This window comes from Agelaius phoeniceus, chromosome 5, assembly GCF_051311805.1.
Source record: "Agelaius phoeniceus isolate bAgePho1 chromosome 5, bAgePho1.hap1, whole genome shotgun sequence".
Lineage (NCBI taxonomy): Eukaryota > Metazoa > Chordata > Aves > Passeriformes > Icteridae > Agelaius > Agelaius phoeniceus.
In genome coordinates this window covers 50839902-50867603 of record NC_135269.1, presented here as the reverse complement: position 1 = coordinate 50867603, position 27702 = coordinate 50839902, and the positions used below count along the sequence as shown (strand labels likewise).

The window sequence follows — 27702 nt, the reverse complement described above, 5'->3', positions numbered from 1 at the left end:
TCCCTTACTGTAATAGCTGAAAAATCTTGTGGCCTAAAAGACTCAAAAATGATGCAAATTTTTTTTATTTCTACTTTGAAATATCTGCCCTGAGAAACAAAACAGGGCACTTGGAGCACTCTCTTGCATGGATTAAAACTTAAGGGAAGATATTCCAATGAAAGAACAGAATTTGGGCTAGCTTTGTAAGGGAATAGAGACTTACACATTGACACAGAGAAGGTATTGATGAGTACAGATGAGTATAAACATTTCTCTGTATTCTGTGTATGCCTTACTTAGAAATGTTGTCTCACTGCTAGCTTAAAAACGAGGAGGAATTTCCAAGTAAAATTAATTTAGGTATTTTTAAAATAAAAGGATCATGCAGTTCGAATGGTGATGCCACTCAGCCAGCCCAGGAGTACTTCTGGTCTCTATCTGGCACAACAATAGTTCCTGGAGGCAGCATGAGATCAGCAGCTGAGGGGACATTTTTTTGTGGATAGCAAAACCTTTCCACCATAGAGTAATGGCTTCACATTTACAAACGTGCCCCTCGGATAATTTGAGAATGAGGAAGGTAGCAGAAAGCATTGCTGCCACCAAAAAAAAAATATTTTACATCTTTACAGATCTTTAAAAATACATTAAGCATTAAGTATTCTGACAAGCAGATATTTTAGAAAAACTCCTCATTTTTTAAGCAGCTCCTTAATACTCCATTATTGAGCTGAAGGCACAGCTTTAAACAAAGCTGATTAAACTCCAGACAAGTTTAAAGGTTTTTCCACAAGAACAAATGTATGCTGAGGTTATTGGAAAGAGGGGGGGCAAAAGTCTATTGAAGTGTGACAAGTGATCAATGAGTTCTGGAATATTCACACTAATGTGCACATACAGCAAAGTTTAATTTTAGTTTTGAGGCTTATTTAACATAACAGCCCATTTATTAAGTTTGAATAAACATTATTGATACTTAAAAATCTTTTTTTTCTCAGTAAAAGCCTACAAATACTCTATTCAATTACAGATAATGTAGAGAAAACCAAGAAAATTTTTCAAGAATTTTTTTCCCCTCTGTGCTCTAGAAAGGCCTTTACTTACCATAACTGCATTGTCTTTCTCCAGTCTTACTGGAATAATGCAATGCTGAAAGATAAACAGAAACAGCTAATAATTTTCTGTTCTCACTCTGATTACAGTCCTATTGGAGAAGTAATTGTCTTTTACTCTTAAGAGATATGTATTTTTATTCTTTACAGTGTGAAATCTTCACTTTAGGCTTGCAAATGCTGCTCATGGGCCCCACTTAGCAACCTACATAAGATAAGGAAGAAATTGGTCTTTTATATGGAGTAAGCAAAGACTTTGCAGCTGGAATGCAAGGCAATGTGATCTAAATCCACATTTAAATAATAGGAAATAATACAGATAGGAAAAACATACTATATAAATGATCTCACTCTGAATCCTTACCTTCATGATTCTTCCTGAAGTCAGAAGGAACATTTTGCTTAGGACTCATATTTTCTTGAGAAAGTTGCCTGTCAATTCAATAGCAGACATATTTCTACATGAATTGAAGGAACAGAAACAATCAAATATTTTGCAAAAAACTTAGTTATGGTATCCCAGGGCACACAGTATTTTAGTATTCTCCATAGAAAAATGAACATTCTGGATTCATATTCCCAGCATTAGAGATATTACGTGAGTGAACGTAACAGAAAACACACATTCCATAACACATGGCAGCACATCACATCAATAGAAAAAAAAGAAATATAGTTGCATTGCTGGGAAAAGGAACAGTGGATGTAGCCAAGGAGAAAATAAACCGTATCTCTTAACTGCTTCTATAATAGGGTTTTTTTTGCATATACTTGAGATTAAATTTAGACTTTGTTCAAAAAGAATTAAATAAAAATGAAGGCATGTCCCCAGGAGATTATCTGTGCTGACATTAGCATGAATCCCTAAAATGGAACCTCTATGTGTTTTGCTTTGTTTGGAAATTCAAAACAAATCCTGTGTGTGTGTGTGTGTGTGTGTGTGTGTGTGTATATGTAAAATCTCTGTGAAAAAAAGACAGAGTAATTTGCAACAAATAATCAAGATGTCAGTGGTGCCCATACTGTGAACTCTGGAGATTTTTTCTTTCAAGTAGAATTTTGGTAGAATGGCAGAAAAAAATGTAGTAGGCTTCTCTTCAACCCTCTAGCTGATAAGACTTTTTTGGAGGTCCGTTAGCATTTCTTAAAGCTTCCACTGGTTTTCCTCTGAGTGTTTCCTTTAGAAGTTCTCATAATGCAACTTGTTCCTGGATACTGCAGCTCAGATTTTGAAGGACACAAAGCCACTGTCTGTGCCAAGGAAGGGAGGTGGCAATACTGTTTTGTGCAATCATCCATCACTGATGTTTCAACAGGAGCTTCTGAAAGCAGTATTGAGGTCCATCATGGAAAAAGGTAAACTGTCCAGTGATTAAAAAATGCCCAGTGATAAAAAAGATTTCTGCATTAACTCAATGAGATAAGGAAAGAAGCAGCTGGCAGATCTGTATGTGCAGGAAAATGTAGTTCCGAGCTTGCAGTGTCTGGACAACCACCCTAAATCCATGCAAATTCATTACCTACTGCAAAGGAGACACTTAACAAACTCTTGGAGGGCTTGCTTTCCAAGTTGTAAGCAATTTTGCAGCTCTCTTTCTGCTTGTCAGGGAAGTAAAAGCTAACATCTGTCAAATACTGTTGCATATAGGTAAAGCCTTATAAAATAAGGGCCTTGTTACCCTTGTAAATTCATGGCTCAGGCCTGCTACTTCAGCTAAGTAGGAGAGGACTATCCCAAAGTGACTCAACTGACTTAGAGGTAGAAAAACAAGTTATATAACCATTACATGTTCACACCATAGTGTTTGGTGGTTGGTTGGATTATGTTTGTTATGATTTAAAACTATGTAACTGATAAAGGCCTGGCTGCTTAAAAAGGCCTGGCTTTTGCAATAAAGCAGCTCTCCTTTGCACCTGCCTGGGGGACTCTGCGTTGCTTTGCTTCGTACATATGACACCTGAACAAAATTAATTTTTTCTCTCTGCTGTTCCTTTTTTACTTGATTGTTCCAAACCCTGTTTTACAGTGAAAGCAACATGTCTTAACTCTATGCAATGACAGACTTGGTTTAGTCAGAGAACACCTCAGGAGTGCAGCAGGAGAGCCACCACAACTACACGGTCCCTGCTCACAAAAGAACAGCATGACCTGTATGAATCTCAAATCTGTAGAGACTGCAATTAACTTCAGACAGCATTAAGAGACATTTAATAACTATATCTGATTACAGCAGGGTAGCAAAATGTAATATTTGGAAATCATATTAGAGAAAGATACTCAGATTACAACATGGCCAGCCGGACTGAGGCAGTGATTGTCCCCCTGCACTCAGCACTGGTGAGGTCACACCTTGAATCCTATGCTCAGTTTTGGCTTCTCACTACATGAAAGACATTGAGGTGCTGGAGCATGTCCAGAGAAGGGTAATGAAGCTGGGGAAGGGGCTGCAGCACAAGCCTTATGAGGAGTGGCTCGGTGAGGTGAGGGTGTTTAGTCAGGAGAACAACAGGCTCAGGGGAGACCTTATCGCTCTCTACAACTCCCTGAAACAAGGATGTACCAGGTGGAGTCATTCTCCCACATCATAAGTGATAGGATGAGAGAAGCCTTTCCAATATTAATGACTCTGTGGTTCAATGATTTATCTCTGCTGCAGCCTAAGCTTTTTAATCATCAGCACCATGAAGCTTTCCTTTGTCCAAGCTCCTTGCAATCAGCAGAATGAGATATGATGCATTTATGAAGCTCCTCCTAATACAGAGGGCTTTGCAGACTCCTTTCCTTCACATGCTGTTAGTCAAGAAAGGACCTTGATCTGTTTGAGTGGCCCCATATTTACTTAGGTATCTTGGAGGTGTCAAGTACAGAGGTGCTCTTTGCCTACACACTTTGCAGTTAGCTCCAATGAAACTAATGTCTGTATGTCAGTGCCCTTGGTGAGGGCATGCTCGTCAAATGCACCTTGCAGAAGATTCCCAGTGTGTACATCCTAAACTATTAACTGTGAGCCTGCTCTTTAGGAATCTCTGAGTCAGCAAACAAGAAAGGCAAAGGATTGACAGTAGCAATAGGACTATAGCTCTGATTGTCTATGCAATCAGACATAAGCAATGAAGGAGATGTATAAATAGATTATTTCACAAGATTTAAATATAAAAAGAGGAAAAACTAGTCACTTTAGGTGTCTCTGATGGATATGTTAGTTGTGAATGGTGCAATTTTTGACGGGTTATAAACTCAAGATTGAGACCATATTTCAATATTCAGTAGAGTTATGAATTGTCTTTCCTTAGATGATGTTATGTAGTTCTCTCTTCAAAATAAGTTCTCTATTTTGTAGAGTGTTTGTTTGGCTTCAGTCACAGTTTCCATGAGGGCATTTGGGTCCTTAAATGAAATACCTTGTGCTGATTTTCAGAAGTGAAATAAAAAGATTCAGATGCAAGAGTGGGATTAATTTCCTGGCACTTAATCCAACTGTCTCTCTCAATTCCTCCTTCCTTCTGCCTCTTACTCCTCCCATTCTAGGTCAGTGATCTTAGCTTTGTCTTCCTTTGTCATTGCCTTTTTTCTCTCCCATAGTACAAAACATGTTAATTTCTCAGACTTCCCAGGTAATTGACATGACCAAGTTGAATTCCAAAAAAGTATTTTCAGCCCAAATTCAGTCTGAGGGCTGACACTTCCAGTTTGACCTAAAAAAGGGCTTCCATATCAGAAGCTAGGACCACTTTTCCAAATACATCTGTTGATTTAAAAAAAAACATTTGCAGCTTTTTGACCTGCCTAGTCTTTTGTCTGTTTCAGATACAGAAGGGTCAGCTTTATTCACTAATCTGATTCTTCCATGCTATCTGACGTAGCCAAATATACTTTCCATGACAACTCACTGCCCCTATTCCAAAAGGCAGCAGTTATGTATGTCCTAGTCATATCACAAGCATAAACTGCATAGAGTTGAAAAAAGTTCATAAAAAATTCTGAATTTTCTTTTCAGAGTACACAGTTAGGTGTAATATCTTATATATCTAAGGTGGTCATTTTCACCCAGGCTGTAATTATTTCATTATTGAAATGAGTTTCTAGAGTTCTTCTTACTTCTCCTGTGGAAGGAATTCAGAGGGTTCACTAATACCATATAAGGTTTCAACACTAGTCATATAGATGAAATGATTTAAAGTATATAGACTAGGAAACATTATATCCTGCCTTCATCCTATAGAGTCATGATCAGTGACTGAAGTAATTTTACAAGACCTCAGTCAGAAGTCACTACTTTTCCCATATATTTCTTGTCTGCTTGAACAGTCAGTTATGCAATCACTAGATCTGATAAATGGAAATACCAGATTTCCACAGTCAGAGAAATAAGAACCTTAAATAAATTGACTGAACAGCCTGGCCTTAACTGAAGAAATTCAGGGAAAGTGTTCTGATATACAAACTCATCAAAGCTGGGGGGAAAAAAAGATTAATCAAGGCTCAAAGAGAATGCATACCTGAGTTATTTGGGGAGTAAGTACAACTAAGGTCTTTCTTCCTTGCAATTAAGTATAATCACATGTGTATCTGACACATGCATCACCCTCACATGCATGTAGATAAGGGAGTGGAAGATTCTGATTTAGCAATGTCAAAGGACATGGTTTTTTATACCGTGAATGAAGAGAAAGGTGTTATTAGCTTAGCCACTGCAAAAAAATAAAGAGTAAAGAAACAGATTGGCCTATGCCCTAGAGAAAGGTCATGGTACTTCTACATATTTATACACATACAATAATGTTGAGCTTGAAGGAGAAAAAAGAGGCCAAGAGGCTTGCTCAAAGTGCGTGAGTGGCACAGCTTAGATTAGAACAGAAAGCTGCTAAAGGCTGGTATGCTTTGATATGCAAACCTAAATATTTCTGCAAAAGGGCAAGGGCTTATATATGAATGCAAACAGCTGCATCTTTGAGTTACTTCTCACGGGGAGAGATCAGAGTGGTTGGCAGTAACAACAATAATTTAGCACTTTCATGGAACTGTGTATATTTAAACTCTAATAAACAGATAGCTAGTACAGTGATAAAGTATAAGCTCTCCTTTAAAGTAAAGCAAAAATCATAAAGATAATTATTGATTTGCTGAAATTTGCCCAATTCAATGAGGAACTGAATTAAAACTTAAATCTTACAGTTGCCTTATATATTCACTATAGCATTCTCCCAGCAAAATGTATGTACTAATATCATTCACACATTCATCTTGAGACTCAGTGGAATGGAACATATACATTGTCTAATATGCCTCTGTTCCCAAGCCCTTGTTTGTATATCATAAATGTCAGTAGTCAGTATGGCATACATGTATATGAAACTTCATTAGCTAAGAGATAATGAAAACAGAAAACACATTTTGAAAAATTTTATACTATGATTACTCCTTCCTTCCTTCCTTCCTTCCTTCCTTCCTTCCTTCCTTCCTTCCTTCCTTCCTTCCTTCCTTCCTTCCGCCACTTCCTTCCTTCCGCCACTTCCTTCCTTCCGCCACTTCCTTCCTTCCTTCCGCCACTTCCTTCTGCCACTTGCTTCCAGCACTTCCGCCACTTCCTCTCTTCTTTCCTTGTTTTGTCTTTCATTCCCTCTTTCTCTCCTCAGGAAAGTTAAAATTTCTTGCCAAAAGTTAAGTGGATCTAATCTTGTCATTACAACATTTTTTCCATCTTTTCACAAGGAGTTAAAATTATGTTCTCAGAGTACTATGCTTTCTGACCTGTCTTTTGTTGGACAGAAAATTTGGGGCCAATCAAAATTATTAATTATTTTGGAAAAATCTTCACCTGAAATTTTATATTTTCTGTACAGTTTTGCTTTTAATTGGTGCATAAATTAAGACAGTCTTAACCCTGGGAAATGCTCCTGATTTAGAGTTTGCAGTTGTTTAGAAAAAAAAATGTACCTAATTAATCTTTCTTTTAAAAAATTACCATAGTTTTAATTAATTTTCAATCCAGAGTCCTCCATATTAGATAGAGAAGCAAAACCTGTTCTGTTTAGGAACCTAGCTACAGTTCTGAGAGCAGAATGGCTGTCAGGGCTCTAAATGGGATGATCAACCTTCATCTCAAGGGTTGCAAGTACACTTACATCTACTGAAGGATTAAGTTTTATGATGCTCACTGGAGATATTCCAATTATAAAACTTGAGAAACTACCTTCAAAATAGATAACAGTTATCTTACCACTCTGAAAGATTTGTATGTGCCTCTTTATTCACGAACTGGAACTGTTGAAGGACACTGGACAGCAACCAGTGCACAGTCAGGACTGAACTAGGCCGCCTCATTGGGTCTACCATTCGATAGAGGTCACGCAGCAGCATTTGGATCTTGGGTGCAGAAGAAGGGAAGAGCTGAGAAGAGAGACACTGATTTGAGACAACACAGTATGATATTTGTAGAATGCAAAGATGTGAAAAATGATCAGGAGCCAGTATATACAGCATAGGGCTGGTTATATATTAATGCTCTTTCCCACATACTTAGAAAAGGACTGTCATGCCCAGCCTTGCAAATCAGGATTAGCAGTATTGACATGGAAGTTGATCTCCTCTGCCTCTGAACTGGCCCTGAGGCAAGTACAATTGGTCAGAGAATGAAGCTAGGGTTACAGGTTCAATCCTTGTATTGGTTATTCACTTAAGTATTGGACTTGATGATCCTTCTGAGCCCCTTCCAACACAGATGATTCTATGAATTCCAGATCTATTAGACTCAATGCTTCTTCAGAAAGTGTCATCAGTCTCCATCCCTAATACTCATCCAGGAAGTCTCACAGAAATCCTGATAGCATACAAACTTTCTGAACAACAGACTCAGTTGCAAATCCTTTATTTTCTGAATACTCACCATTTCCCTCATTAACTGTGTCTATTCACAGACACTGTTATTCCTCCATCTGTGTTCTTCTCCAAAATTGAACTCAAAGCATGAAGAACAGAACATATTCCACCTGCTTTTTTTTTTTTGCCACTTTTTCAGCTATATCTACTCTCTGATCATGATCTCAGTATTGTACTTTCTCTAGTCTGTCCACTCACTCCTGCTTTTGCTTTGCTTTCATTCTATTTTCTTACTACCTCATTAGTCATTTACATGGTTCACCTTCTTTTCCTTTCCTTCTATTTCCTGGTCTCTATTTCTGCTTTAGCTGTCCTTTTCAGTGAAAGCTCAGCTCAAATATTCTGTTCTATTTCTTTATTTTAAATTAAATTCAAATGATCCACCAAAGTAAAATCAGTGTTACCTCTATCTTCTTGCTTCCCTGCCAATCCAGCCTAATTACATATGCCAGAGACAGCAGAGAATGGTAGTGAAGGAGAAATGTTAAGAGATTTACATAAAATATATATGCAATAGAACAAAACCCTGTTTACTTACCAGCTCAAATTGTCCAAGACTCTTCAGCTCCTTTATGAAAGTAGTCATTGAATTTATCTCTTCCAAAGAGAAACATTGCTCATCTTCTCTGTTGTCTGTTCCATCCTGGGCAGGAAAGGGCAGCATGTTCTGGTGAAATCGCATGGAAAGCAATGTGCTTTCATTATACCCCAATCCCTTCACTGATCATAGGAACAAGTTACAGCAGCTTTCCACCAGCCCTAACCTCAGCCAGCCACCTCCTAGATAGCTCATCCCATTTTTCAGTCTAGAATACAGCAGACTGTGCCCTGGCTTTGTCTAGAAACAAACTCACAGAAGTTACTGGTCTCTGGAACATGGGCTGTGTAATCATATCACTGCATGTCTGGATATCTGCAGCTTTCTGCTTCATCCTGACATACATTTAGAATCCATGACCCTGTTTTTGCCACATCTGTCCAAGAGGCAGAAGTTGCCTAGATAATTTAGTCCCTGAAAGTCTTTCAAGCAAGAGACTCCTCAGAAAGGCATCCTTAAAAGTTGTCAGACTGAGAGAAATACTGCTGCAAGAGATCTCAGCTTGTCAGATATGGTTTTCACTAAAGAAGTAAAATTTATGCAGATTCTATAAATGCAAAAAAAAATTCTGGAACTGGATCTTGCATTGAGATTAAGGCACAAAGTTGTAAGAAGCAAAATTTAATTCTGATGCTCATGGACTTCCATGCATACGCTAACCAATTCTGGATGAAATTGTGAAAACACACAAACCTTTATATTAGAAAAGGACCATTTAAAAAAATAGTGTGAAAATTGATTTTTAAAGCTTTAAAGATATCTTTCAATCACAGTATTTTTGAAAATTACATAATTTGAGAGTAGAATTTTTACAAAAAATTCAATTGTTAAATATAATAACAGTTTTACTCCCCAGAATACAATGAAAGATGGTTCTGATTAAATAAATCTTTCATTCTATAAGCTGGCACCAACAATTTCAGAAGTACAAATTTTAAAATTAAATATTTTCAAATAATAGTACAAAAAAGTTGGAATTAACTACCTTGCTCACAGATGATTCATATATTTTTTGCAAAGCTTCTATGAAACTGGATGTTGAAGATTCATTAGATAAGAGAAATTTAAATGTATCTTCAAAAAGAAGTTCTTTGGAAATTTGGTCCTGAGTAGTCGATTCATTGTCAACTTGGAAGTCAAAGTTTTCATGCACCTGTTGGAAAAAAAATTATAAAAATGTACAGCTTAAATAAAAAGTCCAGTCCTTCTCATAGCAATAAAAACTAAACTGGAACTTTAAAAAAAGGCAATAACAACACAAACTAACAGGATTATAAAACAAGTGCTGTGCCACATCGTCTGTCCCAACTCCATACCGCAATGTTTGCTGCTCTCCAGTGGACAGAGTGCAATATTGCAGACACATGTGAAAAGATTTCTTACCGTATTTATTTGAAATTTGATTAAAATATAAAATATTAGATTATATGCTAATATAACTCATAAAAAACTCATGTGCTAAGGATTACTGCATAACATCTGTTAGTATGGATGAAAGTATAAGTTTTACAATATATAAACACAATTAGCAAATTTATTTTTTATTAAATATGGCTAAAACATTAAAAAACACAAAGAGAGAACTAATATGAATAGGTTGTGTGCATAATATAAATTCCAAAGTATAATATTCAAAGTCAATGTTGCATTAATTATCAACAGCTATTTTCTAGAGATATTTGTTTTTTCAGAAGAAAATACTAAATCCTACTGATTTACTATAAAATTATGGGTAACAAATAATAGTTGAATAGTTGTTACCTTCTATACAGGAAGGTAAATGTTATGTTTTATTTTTTAAGCTCTTGTGGAATAATTTTTTTACAGCCTGGTATACAATTATGGAGTTGTTATGACATACCACATTTCTTATATTAGCTAAATAAGTCTTCTTAGACTAATTAAAAATATTGTCTTCATGGACTTTTTAAATTCTGCAAACTTCCTTTCATATGTGCATTTTTCCTATGTATTTAAAGGATTTTTTCCCCTGAGGAATGCAGAGATTGACTGCACTGTTATTACTAGACACTTGAACAGATTTTAAGTGGGGATGTATTAATGATTTTTTGTTAATATTTGTATATATCATAAATATAAAGAAACATTTTACATACCTAGGCATATGCATATTCATGTGTGCACATGAGGTAATGAGAACAGCTGGAGAGCAGTATAGTAATTGCTTCAGGACATGTTGTTCTGAGGCAGGAGTGGTACAAAAACTGTCACGGGTCTCATTTCCCTGGTTTAAGGGCCTTGTGGATCATCCAGGAAGAAGGCAGCACAGTGGAGGTCAAAGCAGGTAATGAAATGAAGAAGTACAATCCAATTTATGGAGAACTTTAATTCGTATTAAAAGCCAGTTGTGGTTTTTTAATTTCTTCCATTCATCTTTGGTCTGTCACATTTAAAACCTAACTCCACTTTTATGCAGTGCTTCCTATGGATTTTGTTTCACTGATAATCTTTTAATGTAAACTGAGAAGTTTGCACATTTTGATGGTCTGGTGAATTTCATCATGGGAACTCTGACTCTTAAAAAGTGGTTTCTTCTACAGAAACTCTTCACAATCAGCCAAAATAATATTAAAGTGTTGGTACATTTCTTAGACCTTTGAGGGTACCTATCAAAGAGGTTTTTCTGCTGTATTCTTGGTGTAATTTTGTTGAGTGAAGCAATAATTTGTGCAATTTTCTCACCTTAAGAACTACTGGGTGTATGGACATGCCGAATCCAATGTCAAAGGTAAGCATCTGAAAACATTGACTGCATCTGAAATACAACATGAAAGGAACCCATTTCAGTGAGGGTAGGCACTGTTGTGAAATACAGAATCATAGAATAATTTAGGTTGAAAAAGACCTTTAAGATCATTGTTTCCAATCACAAACCTAGCACTGCCAAGCCCATAATTGAACCATGCCCCTATACACAGTAAAATTCAATACACACACAGGTCCAGAGAACACATGCAAGAAAACATACACACATAGGTCAAGAAACAACATGTGACACAGACTAAATAAATTTCTAAGAAGAGTCAGCAGCATTAAATACAGAAGGAATCACATTATGAGGTGATGAAAATACTGCTGTATAAAAGTGGTTTTAATGTTTGACATAGAGGGAGGTGAATTATGCTGAAGGAAAAAATGCCTTTTGAAGAGAGTGAATGAGGTCCTGCAAAAGTATTGAAGATATTTGGAGGGGAAGAGATGGTGAAACACTACAGGCTCAGTTGAGCAGCAAAGAGCTCTGCTGCAGCTATGGGGATGTTTGGAGGCATGGACCAGGAATTATAAGCAAGTCTGTCACATAAACAAGAGAGTCCATTTCATTGGTAAAACAGGGATTTTGGACCACTGTCAAAATAGCTTCATCCCCATTACACTCCTCCCCTCTTTGCTACCCTCTCACGCACAATGTAAGCTTTATTCCCAACTTGTGTAAGTCAAATAATGAGCTTTACATTACTGCTACTAAAACACCTGGTTCTCAAAATAGCTTAAACACATAAATTTAATAAATAGTAACTTATTTAGTACTTATCATAAAAATGTCAGAGATGGGACATAATGTACATAGAACAAATAATAATTTTATTTAGTAAAAATATTACATAATTGAGGTTGATTTATGTCTAAGAATTATAACACTAATAGTAGTGATTACACACAGAAATGTGACTGTTGGTGCCTATATTTCATGGCATACACTTTATAAAGTGTTTTACAGTGTCTCTTGTTCAGATTGCTTGCTAGAGCCAGCTCTGAACAATCTGGGCTACTCTAGCATTAAATATTTGACATATGACAGAATGCTCACTGAAAGGAAATACAGCTTTATGTATGTTAGGACTACCCAATTGTGAGTGATTTCTGTTTATTTGTGCTGCCTGAAACACTTCATTAGGACAGCATCTGGTCCTAAGTATTCATCATAACCTTTTCACAAACTAGAAACACTGTAGATATTGAAGAGTTGTAGTCCTTAAACACAGTAGTCCTTACTTTATAAAGAAGTATTAAATAGATGGAAATTTTTTATTTTAAGATTCTTATATCTTCTGCAATTTTTATTCTCTTCTAAGGAGCTATCTTGACACTAGCATTACAATGACTACTGCAAGTCACTTACTGATTGAAAGAATTTGGTCCTGAGGCAGATGATTTGCTGAAGACCTCAGTTATAAGTAGAAGTTTGTTTATAGCCTCCTTCATGTTGTTGAAGGCTTGTTGGGGAGAACTGTTTCTGAAGAATATCTCAAAAAACCTTTGCAGCTGTGAAAAGAATACATATATTTTTGAGCATTTACAGTAAATTTACAGTGCTTAAAACCATGAATTAAAAGACTGATAGAAATAAAAATTGACTTGGAATATCATCTTCAATTCTTATTCATTTGTACAATAAAGTGGCATGAAAAGCTCCACACAGCACACTACTAGAGAATGACATTTTATTTACAAATAAGTATATCAGAAACAAAATCTGTATGAATGGTTTTAAAAATATTGCTCAGAATCTAAGCTTACTTTGATAAAACCTTTTGCTGTCACTGGTTATAGGCAAAAAACCTCAAAACACCACTTGTATCTTCATCAGTAGGTAATAGCACACAAAGTAAAAACTTTCTCTTTTCCTAACATACTGTGCCAAGGGCTGTCCCACTGGACCCTGACTACACATCCTTACCCCCAGTCAAGAAGCTTTAAACAGAGTATAGAAGAAAGATGCTGGGAAAATGATCAGCCACTGTAGCCCTTGTTTTGACCAAACTCGGCAATTCTGTGGTTTTCAGACTCATGAATCCTCCCAATGGATTCATATTTACTGACCTGCACAGTACTGTCCTCAGGTGCTTTCATCACTCATGCAAATTCACCCTGATCATCACTTCAGATAGAGATTAAGGGAAACAACTGGAGCAGCACAGAGACCCAGTGAAGAGCGGCACATAGGCAGGTTTTCTTAGCACCATGAGTCCTTGGTGCTAAGAAAGGGGCTGCCTTTGAACCATATTTCCATTAGAGTTATCACTGGGCTGAGTATACACTGTGCCCAATCATCCAGACATTTAACAAAGATGCTGAACAGCTTGACCCAGTAAGGATCTCTGCATACAACACCAGTTCCTGGTGATGTGCTATGATGTGCTGACACCAGAACTTATAGCATTCTTCTCTACACCCTAGTCCACAGTATTTTCTAGAAAGTTTTGGAATTTCCCTTCTGAGCATAAATACTTTCAAGCACACTGGTCTGCACTGGCACAGACGAATGGCTTTTGGTTTCTTCAGGTAGCATATTGTAGTTAAATGTAATAGGCACTTTTCAATTTCCTTTTTAAAAAATACTGTAACATTGCTTACAGCCAGCCATGAGAGATTGATGCAGCTAACATTGATCCTCCTTTTCTTTTGCTCTCTTCAGTTGTGCTGGTAAATAATTGAAGGGCAGGAATTTGGTCTATTTGCCTTCCTGTTCTTATCACCTCTGTTTTTATTTCAACAAGTGATTGCCTTTCCAAGTTTTATTGACTAAAAGAATGGTGACCCATGCACAGATCTGTGCTGAAGGTATATAGCGCCTGTGACTTTATTTCTTCTTTTCAGTAAAGCTATTTCAAATGCCAGTAGGGAAAAAATGACAACAACATCTATGCCTGAAGTTATAAAATTAAACTTGTGACTGCAGGAAGTGGTGAAGCAAAGGTTGCATGTATAGCCTCAACTCTGTTTTTTTGATATTTGCATGATGCTGAAATCTTGAATTAAATCACACTGTATTTCTACACTGTAGAATGTTTTTCATGTCTACTGCAGTTCCATGAGCCTATGGGGCAAAGGAGCCCCAGATGCATTATTTAGAGATTATGCAGCTCCTCACATCACAGTCTATTTCATCCCCAAAACAGGCTGAGGAGTCCTTGTTTCCCAAAGCCTAAGACCACCAAAGCTGTGTTTCTCCCACAGAGTGGTACAAAGATTAAGAACAAGAAGCTCCACATTTTTCAGATCAGTTCTGATTCAGATTCATCTCCAAGGTAAATTGTTCCACTTTAGTTCCTTGTTCAGGACAAAACCAGTTAATTAAACTGTTCATGTGAATAAAGACAAAACAAAAGTTAAAATGAAGGCTCATCTCACCAAGGTGGTTAGTTCCTTGATCAGGACAAACGCAGTTAATTAAACTGTTCATGTTAAATGAATTTAAAAATTAAAATGAAGGCCCAACTCACCAGGGTGGCTCTTCATCTGAATTTTGCAATTATTTCCAGCACCTCTGTCAGATTCTGCACACAACTTACATTCCCACTACTGTGGCTTGCACAGAGTAACTAACTTCCTAAATCCACAGTGGGTATTGAAGGACTAAGTAAGATGTGCTATTGTGCTGCACAAGGAGCATAAGGAGTTGAAGAGTTTAATAAAGAGAGACAAGGATTAGTGGAAGGAAGAGCAAGAGCACCATTAGCTCATCTCCTCTCTCACCATCAATCAATTTACAAGTACATAAACACAAAGGACACATAATGCATACATTTCTAGTAACAATTGATGAAGACAGGCTGGCTTGCCCTACTGGTACTCAGAGCCTGCTGCTGATGGCTATTAATAGTCAACTGTTGCCATCAAAACAGGCATTAAAATAAAACTGGCATCTCCAAGAAACTGCATTTTAGTTACAGCTCTCCTTAGCCAGCCTAGAAAAGAAACATTGCTCAACAGGTTCTCATTAGATATCAGGTTTTAAACCAATGTTTATTCTAAGCCAATCGCTGAAAATAAATATTTAGTCAGCCTGGTTCAGGACCAATAGAGATGAGATGAATACTTCAGGTTAAATTCCAATTCTTTAAAAAATCCTATTTAAACAAGTTCAGATTAGGTTTGACTTCAACAGATTCTACATGATTTACAGCAACAGATAGGAAAAATTTAAAGTATATGGATTAAGGCTGATAATGTGTGAAAATCTGCAGCAATCTCAGGTTCTTCTGAGTGAATAAAAGTATATCAATATCTGTGTTCAACTGCAAAATACTAAAGAGCTGAAGGTTTCTTCAAGTGACCACCACTGATGCTGATCCTCTCCCTTTCAGAGGAAACAGACTGCCTGTCCAGCAAAATGCACCCTCACCATTGATAGAGTGTGATTAACAGAAGCATCAAACAATTTAAAGAGGACAGAGTAGGAAATACTGCTGGCAATTACAGGAACCTATTCTGGGAGAAAGCTGACCTCTGGCTGGCCAATTATTAAGCAGAGGAATAGGGTTTAAATTTTAGTAGGCTGTAAGACTAAATGCAGACATGCATATTTATTTTATACAATGACACCATTATATGCAGAACTGCAAGATTTCTCAGAAGCTTGAAGGTGTTCACCCAAATGCTGCACTCATACAGTTGGAAGTATGTTCCAAATATCTATGTAATGCCTTACAGAAGTGTGCAAATGCAGTCAAGTACACATTTTCTGTAAAGCCAGAATGAACTAGAAATACTCTTCAGATTAATTTAAACTCATTGACCTTTCACTGCCCAATAAATTCTTGCTTTAGGAAAAGCCACTGGGGAAAAAAAAGGCCAACTCAATATTAATTTCATGATGCTTTTTTTTTTACCCATTTTGACATCTAGTTTTTAAAATCTGCAGTCATTAAAATTAGCCTTATAATCTCAATGACATAGATCCCTCTGGCTCCTCAAAAATACACTGAATCATCAGGTAAAGGTCTGACACATTGAAAAAATGCAATTTAATTGACAAAGGAATTCTGATTTGGAGACTTCATGCATAGAGCCATGGAGCCTGAAGAGTGGAAGAGTGTGGCACTCACTGGGATGAAAGTTATGATGACTGTAGTAGTTCCCTCAAGAAGATTTTCCTCTGGCAATTTTTCTGCAAATTAATTTCTCAGGAGAGCTGCTGGGGCAGACTGGGGCAGTTACCTGAATGGTCATCTGAGGATTGCCTTGAGAAAGAGTATAAAACCAAACTGTAGTGATCTTTCTGAGATTGCCCTCTAGATTGCCCTCCTAAACAATCTTGCCTCCTGATGAAACAAACAAGAAAGATTTTCCTTATCTGACACTGGGAATGGCCATAAATGCAAACTTAGAATACCTTCCTTTATTGACCACACTGCTTAGCTCTCTGCTGATTGTAGTAGGTGTTCAGAGACACAGCTCACATGAAAAAAATTCTCTCAGGTGCCAATATTGCAGAGGAATCCCACACTACAAGACTGCCCAGCTTATGTCTATGTACAAGCTAAATGTCTAAGTTCCCTTTACACCTCACTGCAGAACACAGATGCTTGAAGAGCATAATTTATGCCATCCTAAAGTAGATGTCTCAAAACAGTGACATTAATTGCAATCAGAAACGGCTTGGTTCCCCTGGAGAATCTAAGTGAGACACTGAAGACAGACAGGAGATCTGTCACTGGAGGGCTCACACAGCCTTCCCATGGACAACACCACCTGTGTGCCTGGAGTATGCAGAACTGTCTGGGATGATGTTTGACCAAACTTAACCATGATACAGAGGAATGCGACCATCAGCAAGGTTAAACTGTAACCAGGAAATTACAAAGTGACTTTTGGAACAAAGAAATAGTCAGCTTGGAAAATAACAGAAAAGGAGCAGGAAAATTTGCAGCAGCAGAGAGAAAGTAGAGGAGTAGAGAAAGCAGTGGTGGAGAAAGCAGCAGTCAAAACCTGGTCAGGCACTGCCACAAATCAGCCTTCTGGCACCACAGCTTCTGTCCAGACTTCAGGGAATACTGGGATGTAAGGATGGGCACAGGTCCTGCATGGAGAGGTCTCCATGCACAGGTCCTGTGCATGGAGAGCAGGGGCCTCCACTTCTGCAAGCAGAGGTGCAGAAAGAAGGGAGAGCAGGACTGTGTCTAACCTGTGTTGCCTGTGAGATAGAGGCTGGATAAACATAGGGGAATGAGCAGATGCCACCAGAGCATCAGAGAGTATTTACAGAAGGATGTTTAGAAATGTGTGATGTTCAATGAAGTGTTTTAAGTGCCTGGTATAATGATTTATCTCTTCTGTTACTGAAATTGATAGAAGGTATATTATAATTACTGGCTGACAGTTGATTTTATATCATCAGTTAGACACTTCTGGGTTTGGTTAGACAATGTGAACTCCTACATTTTTTCCTTGTAACAGTAACTCCCATTTGGAGGCACAGATGAGCTCTGAACCTACCTCAAGGAGGTAGAAGAAAAGAGACCACTGCTGAGTAATTCAATGCAATTTTGAGGTTTACATTTTGGCATTTAGAACATCCTACTTTACAGTGAATCAATTTTGAAAGACCTTACTGGTTCCTAGTAGTAGCCTTCAAAATGACATGGCAGACAAAGTTATCAGGATAGGAGTTGAAAGTAAGGTTTATGTCTGAGGAGTGAAAGCATGACCTCTGGTTTCCAGAAATTACTCTTTTTGAAGTAGCAAAGGACATACTCTCCAGATTGTTCTGCTGTGCACGGGAGCTGTTGCACTCCTTCTGATCAGCTGGATCTTCAGGCTCTCAAGGTCTTACAGTAATTGCCCCTTCTTGAAAATGCTTGAATAAATTCAATAAATTGCTAAAACCTTTCAACATAGACTCTATTGTCTCAGTTCACTTTTGTACATTCATTATTCTTACTATCTTTGGTGAAATTTCTTCACCAGGTCCAAATAGTTTTGGGCGTAAGTAGTTGTTCATAGGTATAAAAATACTGGTTTACACACAAAAAATAATCTCCTTGATTGTATGTATGGAAGTATCTAGATATCTAACATGTCTGCAAGAATAAAAACTAATTCCACACAGAAGGCCAGGAAGAAGCATACTTAGCAATGCATCAATTTCATGTATTTTCTGCTAGCACAGGTGGACCTTTCTACTGACCAGAGTATATAAAAATAGTCAAAGGCCATGTAATGGGAGAAAAATTTACCCATGAATCAGGTACCAATGGTTCCAGAATAAAACACAGAGAAAACAGTTCAGTAATTTATCATAAGTTTATTGCATTAGCTTCAGGTAGGTCTGTTTATTCCACTCCTGATTTATTGTTAGGATGTGCCCTTTCTCTTCAGTTCTAACATGGCACTTGATGAAAGGGAAAATCACATTAGTGTCCAACTATTTTTTACAGTAGATTTCCCAGTTCTGTATATATTTTTCATTACATATGATTTTTAAAAAGATGATATTTAATTGTCCAGAAAAAAAATATTCAGAAAAAACTCCAACATCTTGCCCCTTAACACCTTGATAACTTAATTACGTGGAGAAGAAAAGGCTGAGAAAGGTTCCTTTTCTCTAAAACTCCTTGTTCCTAAGACTGTCCAAAAGCAAAAAGCCACTCATGAGCTTCAGCAACCATGAAATTAGGCTTTTTGACTGAGTCTGAACTAAGAAGGGTTTCCCATTTCAGCTCAGACTTATTAGTGGGAATGTAAAGGTGATTTACTAACAGTATTTCCCAGGTTGCTGTGAGGACCAAAAGTGTATCATCTTGACTGAGGGAAGCTGGAATTCAGAAAAAGGAAGAATGAGAAGAGTCAGGGTAGTAGGAGGCAGGTCTAGGAAAGCTGGAAGCCATAGAAGGGCATGCTTACAGAGCTGACTGGATTGAACAGCCAAGGCAAGAGGATATGTGAACTAGAAAAACACCAGAGAGCTAAGGGCCAGGATAATAGTGGAAAAACTTATGACATATCCACGTGTTGTACAGGACATTTAGTCTCAAGCTCTTACTTAGCTACATAGGGATGTTCAGAATGAGAAAAGCAGAAAAGAACACCAGAAAGAATTTTGTTTGTGCACTGCATGACAGGTTGACATAGATGAAGAAGACAAAGAGGGAAGGACTTCTTATTCTTTCTTTTAAGACAATAATTAAGGATATGAAATCAAGTCATATTTGACTTTGCTTAAATTTTAAAGCAAACAAATACTCTTTCTCAATCGACACGTAAATAATCTGTACAGTATCATTGCTTGAAGACATTGCTAAGACCAAAAGCATTCATGAATTTAAAAATCTAGTAGAGAATTGCATGCATAAAAGCCCACTGGAGCTTATTAAACATCAAGAAATACATTCCACTTCCAGTTTTGTGTTCCTAACCCCACAGGTTACCAGAAATAAATATAGTCTGCCTAGGGACCACCACCAGTTTGTTTGTCCTGTTACAGAGTTTCATGATGCTCTCTTGACTGCCACAAATGGAGTGTCAGACTAAGCATGTCTTTGATCTCCCCAGTCCAGACTGACTTCCATTCTTACACCAGTGAAAAGAGAAATTATAGATACCATGAGGAAAGAAAACAGAGATGGCATTATATTATGTCCAGTCTACTAGAAAGAAGAGCATTACAGCATTCTACAGAACATAATAAGTGAATTTAATTTTAGTCCCAAGTAAACATGCAATGTAATTGATTAAGAATTAATGGTAATTTTTCTTTTGTGTTTGCTCCTGTAAGTGACAAGGCAGTGATATTAAATTTAAAAAAATTAAAAAAACAAACAAAAAAACCCCCAAAAAATGTAAAATAAAGGGAAAAAAATATCAAGCCTTTCTGCTGTTTGCAAGCATCTTGCTCTTTATCTATATGCATGTTTTCATTCTCTCTCACTTTAAATATGGGTGATACTTCAAGTAGTACCAAAGCTGGGCACTTGAGGGCAATCCTGTAACTTAATTTCCACCATGCTCGGCTCTAAGCCAGACTGCCACGTCATATTAAGAGATGGATTTCCTGTAAAGATGAGGGTCCAGTTTTATTTGCATGTGTGTTAAGTAGAAAAAAAAAAATCTCTACTTAAGTTTCCAAATGCTTAATACACAAAGAGAGTTTCAGTTATAGTGATTCTCACCACAGCAAGCTTAACAGCAAACTGCTTTAATAAATTATACTGCACTTCACAACTGGAAAATTACTTAAGAACAGAGTTTCATCTGAGCACATCAAGGGTTATGCAAGAACACCAGTCAAGGAACTCAAGTCCAGGAGGCACCTGTCTATTTTCGATGAGCAAAAGGATGATGAGCCATAGCAGGGGCCACAGGAAGTTGCTGACAGTATAGAAAAGCCTCCCCTGATGATGCAGGATGTGGTACCTCTGTCTACAAAAGTGCATCCCTTCATAAAGCACTGGATCAGGTGGGGAAAGGTTAATGTCAGGGCAAAGGAAGAAGTTCACAGTATGTTAAGCCTTGAAATAATTGATCATAAATTACTGATTTGCACACTGGCTTTTACAAAAGAAATAATTATTAGGGGTCAGAATTCTTCTTAATGCACATACATAATGTCAATTAACACAAAAGGAATTATTGAATACATTGACAGAGACCCTTCCTTTAATTGGTACAATAGGCAAAATACAAAGCTTCTATTTTATTAATAATTTTCCAACACACAGATAAATAAGCAGTTTCCAATTCTCCTCAAAGAAATTGGGCTATTACACAAGCCTCATATCTAAACATCTGTGTGACAGAAAACCATTCTCTGCCTTGTATCTCTTGTATCTTCCCATGCTGGGCCCAAATTTGGAGTCACACTTTCGTTACCCCTTGACTGCACACAAAATCCTCATGCCAGCTCAGGTTTTACCTTCTTTTGCTTTCTGAAATGAAATACTAAAATATGTATAATCCAGAGAAAATCTGGCAGCTGGTGAGCAAAACACACTTGAACTCTCCCTGAACTGCCATTTGACCAATGCTTATTCAAGAAATCATTCTGAAGTCATGCCACTATGACTATAAAAAGCAAATATGCATTGCAAAAAATAATTTACAATAGTTAACTAACAAAAAGGCGGTGGAGAATGCAGTATTCTTTTATGAAACTCCTGTTTTTTCTTTACACAATTTCTCTCAATTATTGATATCATATAGCTACCCTGTCTCCAGGGTTTTTTTAAATCTCTTTCATATATCCCACATTCTAGTAACTCCTAGCAACCATAAGGCATTGTTGTACATGGGAGATCAAATTTTAAACATACTTAACATACTGAATTTGTGATAGCATAACTAAGTTAACCACAAATGTGGATGAAATTCTCATTAAAACTGTTGTAATTATACTGGTACAAGAAAAAATTTCCTGACCAGAGATTTACAGACACTGAGGAGATCTCTAAATTATGGTACAACATTACTGAAAGCAGATAATCAAATGGTTCTCATCTCTGCATTAAAAAAATGAAACAAAACAAAGCAAAACAGATCAAAGTCTCCCCTTTATGCTTGTTGAGTACCCAGTGAGTATTCAGTCAATCAGTGGAAAAACAGGTCTTGGAGATTCTATCTGTGTAGACAATTGACAGGATGAAGCCTATAAACGTGGCAATTTCCATCCTGTACAATAGAGCTGGCAGAAACTCGAAGCTTAGGAGCTTTCAGGACCAGGCTCCTTGGCTGGTATAAGCATGCATTGCTCCAGTGGCTACTTTGGAGAGATGACTCCTGGTTTTGTATGTCACACTGGAATGTGATGGAGGGCTCAATGAAGTTTTTGAGAAACTTGACAAAATCTCTTAATAAAGGATATGAATGGCTAAATTTGCCTTTTTCCAAGTATTTTCTGATGGGTAACCTGCCTGTTGCTCTGCATCAAGCACAGACTCTCTATATGATTTTTCTGGCAGTGCTTCCTAGCCACTCTAAGAATTCCCAGTATCTCCCTTCTGGAAGCTCCCCAGCCCCTTCCATGTTCTTTACAGGGCACACTGTGCTGAGAGGCAGCCTTACATGCCCCATTTTCCATCATTTTGTTAATTTGCATTTCAATGTCTACATCATTACAAATGTGCTTTCTTTCACAAGTGGTGCCTATCTTTTGTGTATTTTTCACAGTTTTGATGAGTTTGTCTGAAGCTATGGGAAGGCATAATGCCACAACAGCAGTAAACAGATTGGAACCACTGTAGATGCACTGCTACTTGCATCTATCTTCTTTATTGCTTCTTCAGCTGCCAAAGTGCTCTGTAAATGGTGGCTGGAACTCTGTTCAGCAGACTTCACTCAGTGGGAATTGTTTTCCAGAGCCATATAACAATTACTAATGACTACTAGCCTTTAAAGTAGTCCCTACTTCAGCTGCAACAGTGATGCTGCTGTATATTGTGATATTTTAATAAAAATAAACCAAAACTGAATACCAGGGTTTGAAAGCAAGTGACCATTACTCTTCATAAATGTAAATGGAGGAAAATACATGCCAAAGTAATATATCTCCATGGGCTTCCATAGCTTAAGTGGGGGGTGGAAGAGAGAAGTGGATTCAGCTCACCTAATTTTGGCAATCCAGAATTTGGCATGTTCTCTAAGAATGTCATAGCCCATAGAAGGAAACAAACACTTTCACCAGGAAACTCATTCCAAAACTGGTGTCTAAATTAAGTGGGATGATTTGTTCTCTAGATGTATCTGTTTCTCCAATGACTAGAATTAGATAATGAGCTTAAACTAGGCACTCCACTTGTCAAGAGCTAAAATTGTAGAACCAAATGGCTGATACCATCAACAGTCCTGACAGTGATACCACAGTGATATCAGACTGATCCAAAGCCATGACCTGCTCCTACCCCAAAAGGCTACATTGGCAAAGCACACCCATCCTTTAACAGCTGCTGCAGGAGCTGATGTACGCAACCTCAAGAAATCACTGCCACATTGTGACCTTAATTCTTCAAAAGGGAAAAAGCAGCAGCACAACTATAGCTTCTTCATAAAGAGCTGATGTGTTACAAGCACAGTCCCTGCTAGAAGAAGAGAGGAATGGGAAGGCATATTTGCTGAGCAAGCAAGAGGTGGAGTGAGAGGGGTATCTCCATGCGCTTGGAGATGTCCAGAATTAATCTAAGGCACATATGAAATATCCTTCTTCATAAAATTGAGACCATGGGGGAACCACCATGGTATACTTGTATACTTCCTTCCCCTTATTTAGAAGTGCCCTGACCCTCCTCTAGTCTGTTGTACTGCACCTAAAAAAGAAATCTAAACAAACTGTTTTAAATATTCAACTTCCCTTTTCACAACACTGTCAATATCCCAGCAAAATTTGCTACTGCATGGCAGCACCCACACTGCTCTGCTTTAGAGAAAACTTTGACCTTGCAACTGCTGTCAAATGTGACCAATAAAAATGGGCTTGGACACCTGCAAATCCCAGGGCCCCAGTGCACGGGGCAATGCTTTTCTGCTTCATGAAGCAAACCCCTCTTGTTCTGAGAAATGAAAACTGCACATTAGAAGAATATTCACTGTAGGCTGTCGGCTGCTAATAAAGAAGGAATAAAAGACAAGAAAGATATTCTCTAGTTTTCTGTCTATGTACTTTGCCTGAAAGATGGAAAACTGAGGAAATTAAATGTTTTACCTTTATGGTAAAATGCTTCTTCTTGGGTGGATGCCAGACAGTGGTGGTTGAATGAATGAATGCCCGCAGAGGTGTTAAGGATGTCACAAGCACATATGCTTTGATGATTACAGAAAAGTCTTGAGCTTTAAGAACATCCTTGTGGTCTGATGTTGACACCTGATTCCTGGAAAGTAATAAAAAATATGCAGCATTAGACAGTTCTTTTGCAAATGAGCTATAAGAAAATAGTGAAATAGTGAAATTAGTGGAAATAGGAAATTAGCCCTTTTTCCCCCATGTTAAGCAATACAGTAGGTTAAATCAAGGGGGCTGGAACAAAGCTTTACATCAAGTAATTTTAGTGATTTCAGCATTTTTAACTCTTAGCTTCCAAACACAGGAAGCAACTATATTTGGAGGGAGTGATGTTTAAGAGTACATATGGGTAACTGCATTGTGGGAATAATTAAGCACTACAAATCCAGGCTATTCAGAGTGAATGATTAAATCAAGATTAAATTAAACATTAAATAAATCCAAGCATGTTAAATAACAGAAATGCATAGTCAAGGTACCCTATTTAATGCTGATTTGTAGTGAATTCAGAAGAACATCCCAACCCAACCCTATGGAAAGACGGCACTATTGTTAACACTTTCATCTGTAATAAAGGGACAGAAACATGTGGTGCTGCATTCTTCCCCTAATGAAAGCCATATACAATCATTCCAAATATTATCAAAGACTAGGATACCTAGAAATAACCTACAACAAATCAGTTAAACCTAAGAATTCTGCAAGCAACTTTGTTTAAGAAGTGACACAGCTCTCTAAAAACTGGCCTACAGCTTCCACAGTACACACAAAGAGAGTCTGCCATAGAAACAGAACAGGAAAGAAGCAAACCCAAGAAAAAAACCTGTTTTTTAAAAGCTCATTACATGGGGAAATCTGAGCTATACTTGTGCATATTCACAATGGTGTTATTAATCTGTCTGTTAAAATCTCTGAGCATCAATTTACCTCATAGAAAATTCAATGGGAAGATGACTATAGAAATTATGAGTCTCTAAGACTGATTACTGGTAAAAGACAAGGGGCTCTTCTTCCATTTCTGTGTAATTTTTGGCAATATGTGGCCTTTACAGACCTCAATTTTGTTATCTGTTAAGTAAGTCTAATAACATCTATCTTAAAGAGAAATTTTTCTCCCCTCTGCAGAATAGCAGATCCTCAGAACATAAAATTTGTGAAATAGTGTGATGTAGGAAACAGCACTTGATAACAGACAAATTATCAAGTACTTCTTGGTTCTTCACCTTAAGGGGGGATCTCTGTGCAAAGGACTACATATGTGTGTCTGTGATAGGGGCAAAGCAGGGATAGGAGCAGGAAACAGCTCAGCCACCATGAGACCTAAAGGTTCAGGGGGGTCTCTGGGTCTGTATTTATTTGTTGAGATGTTTCAATGCCTCAAAGACTCAGATGTTTATACCCAAAACATGTGCAAACTTGCCTAATACAGAAAGAAACATTCTGCAAGTATGAGATGCAATATATTCAAGTGCAGAACAAGAAACAGACATTCTGCAAGTATGAGATGCAATACATCCAAGTGTTCCATCTGCTGTGGTCTCCTCTTTTGCTGCATTCTGTGTCCTTGACTCCCAAATAACTTCATGCTGAAGCACTGGCAGTTTCTGAGGGTGGGTCATCATTAACTTACAGCTTTGTGCTCATGCTCTGCTTCCACCTGTGCTGCAGATGGGAGACACGTGCCTGCTCAGTGACTGCACTGCCCTGGGACACATTTCTTGTGCTGCTGGCCCTTGACAGTCCAGTCTGGCCAGAACAGTCTGGGGTCACAAGTGGGAGCTGCAGGTCTGAAAAAGTACCAAGGGGATGAGAAAGAAAGTCAGCAGAGCATTGAAAGCAGGGATGGTCTCCTGCTGCTAAGGATTAAATTATAAAACACAATAGAGAAAAGCTACCAACATCAGATGAAAATGTAAAATAACAAATGCTGAGACAATAAACATTTTTGGATCTGCTTCACCCCAACCAAGCACCCCCTTCCAGCTGCAAGCTGCAGGCTGAAAGGCTTAGCTGCCACTCCCACTTCAGAGGTGAGTGCAGCAATACTGCATACAAAAAGCATCCCCTTTTTCCTTCTTACAAAAACCTGAAATCCTTGATTTCCAAATATAGAATACCAAAACTTACTTCCTCATGGAGCACTAATTACGATTAATGGGGATAAGAAATTTCTTTGAATAAGGACCAAGGGACTTTGCTACTGTAATAACATAGCTCAATAAATAAGCTCATATTCTTGTTTCTGTGTTCACCACTAAGGCTACAATTTTCAGGTACTGAAACCTATAGGAGTCTTAGTTCTGCCCCCAAACACAGTGGGAGCAGGACTGATGTACCACAGTTCTCAAGCTTATTGAGGCATGTGACTATTAATAGTAATCAAAATATTGTGATGTGAGATCAGTCAAGGAGTGGCATGTATTTTCTGCTTTTACTGTGCTTGATATAAAGGCACAAAACCCTTATGTTGTGTCATTATTTCATGTAGGGTAGTATTCATTAATTCTAACACACCTCACATTTCAAGTTCTTAAGTAATGGTCAGGAAAAATCAAGCTGTTCAAATTATCCCCAAACCTTATTGCTTTTCTTTTCATTGACATACTGCATTGTGCTATGGTATGAATTTATTTGTAGAGCTTCTTTTCTAAAGCATGCACTCTCAACCTTGGTACATGAAATGAAAAATGAAACTGAAGTTGCGTTCCTGGTGATGAGCTGTAAACAGACATTTAAGGAAAAAAACTCTTCATCTATTCATTTTCCCAGAGAGCCTATTAAAATGACATTGTGATTGTCTGTATTTATTGGCTGTTCATCAGATCAGCTTGGCTCAACCTTCCAGTCTCAATTGGGATCTAGAATTAATCTGGTCCTCTGCCTTACATGCACCATTTAGCAGGATTAAAGAATAATCAAAACCAGGCAGTTATTTAATAAAGCACGTCATGCTCAAATTATATCCACACTGACATCTTTCTGTTGTGTTATGCATTACAACTGATTGGAACTTTGCAAGTGACCACCTGGCTTTTGATGGTACAGCGACAAAAGCAGACTGCTCTGCTTACTTGACTGTGTAGTGACTACAGGAGGAAGACAGTAAAATCCCACTAAGTAATTTATTTAGCAGACTTGTTTCTGAATATGTATAGGAACCAGAACTGCAAAATCAACTTGTATTTTTTCCATATCTGACTTGATGTAAAGACAAAAGGGCATTTTAGTATGGCAATTTCTACCCTGTAGGTAGACAATGGCATTTCAACATGGCAATTAGCAATGGTCCCATGTAACTACTCCTATGCATCACTTTACCATTTAAAAGAAAGTAAACATTTTACTGAAAATAAGAACATGGCAGAGAAGGGCTGTACAGGTCATTGCTCAATGAAAAGTGTCTTTTCCTTTTAAAAACATGTTTTTAATTGTGTTGCTGAAACAACAAGAAACAACTCACAAGACAGACATTGCAAATAATGAGATGAGGTTTCTGTACCTGTATTTATCCCTCTTAAATGAGAGTTTTAGCTGTTTCAGGGAAAGAAAAAAGATTACTTTGACATGAATTCATTTGTTACTATGCAGTGGACTGCAGTTTGCTGTCCATATATATGCT

At 37.6% G+C, this 27702-nt stretch overlaps 1 protein-coding gene across 1 annotated transcript in view; it reads right to left on the bottom strand.

Annotated features, from left to right (window-relative positions):
- Positions 1-27702, bottom strand: part of CPED1 (cadherin like and PC-esterase domain containing 1) — a 143812-nt gene that overhangs the window by 71689 nt on the left and 44421 nt on the right. Inside the window, exons 6-14 of the mRNA XM_054632090.2 lie at positions 25714-25870; positions 24006-24171; positions 12714-12856; positions 11276-11348; positions 9558-9725; positions 8513-8617; positions 7316-7485; positions 1459-1526; positions 1087-1131 (exon numbers count right to left, since the gene is read on the bottom strand). Coding sequence (XP_054488065.2) covers positions 1087-1131; positions 1459-1526; positions 7316-7485; positions 8513-8617; positions 9558-9725; positions 11276-11348; positions 12714-12856; positions 24006-24171; positions 25714-25870 — 1095 coding nt within the window. The remainder of the gene's footprint in view (positions 1-1086; positions 1132-1458; positions 1527-7315; positions 7486-8512; positions 8618-9557; positions 9726-11275; positions 11349-12713; positions 12857-24005; positions 24172-25713; positions 25871-27702) is intronic.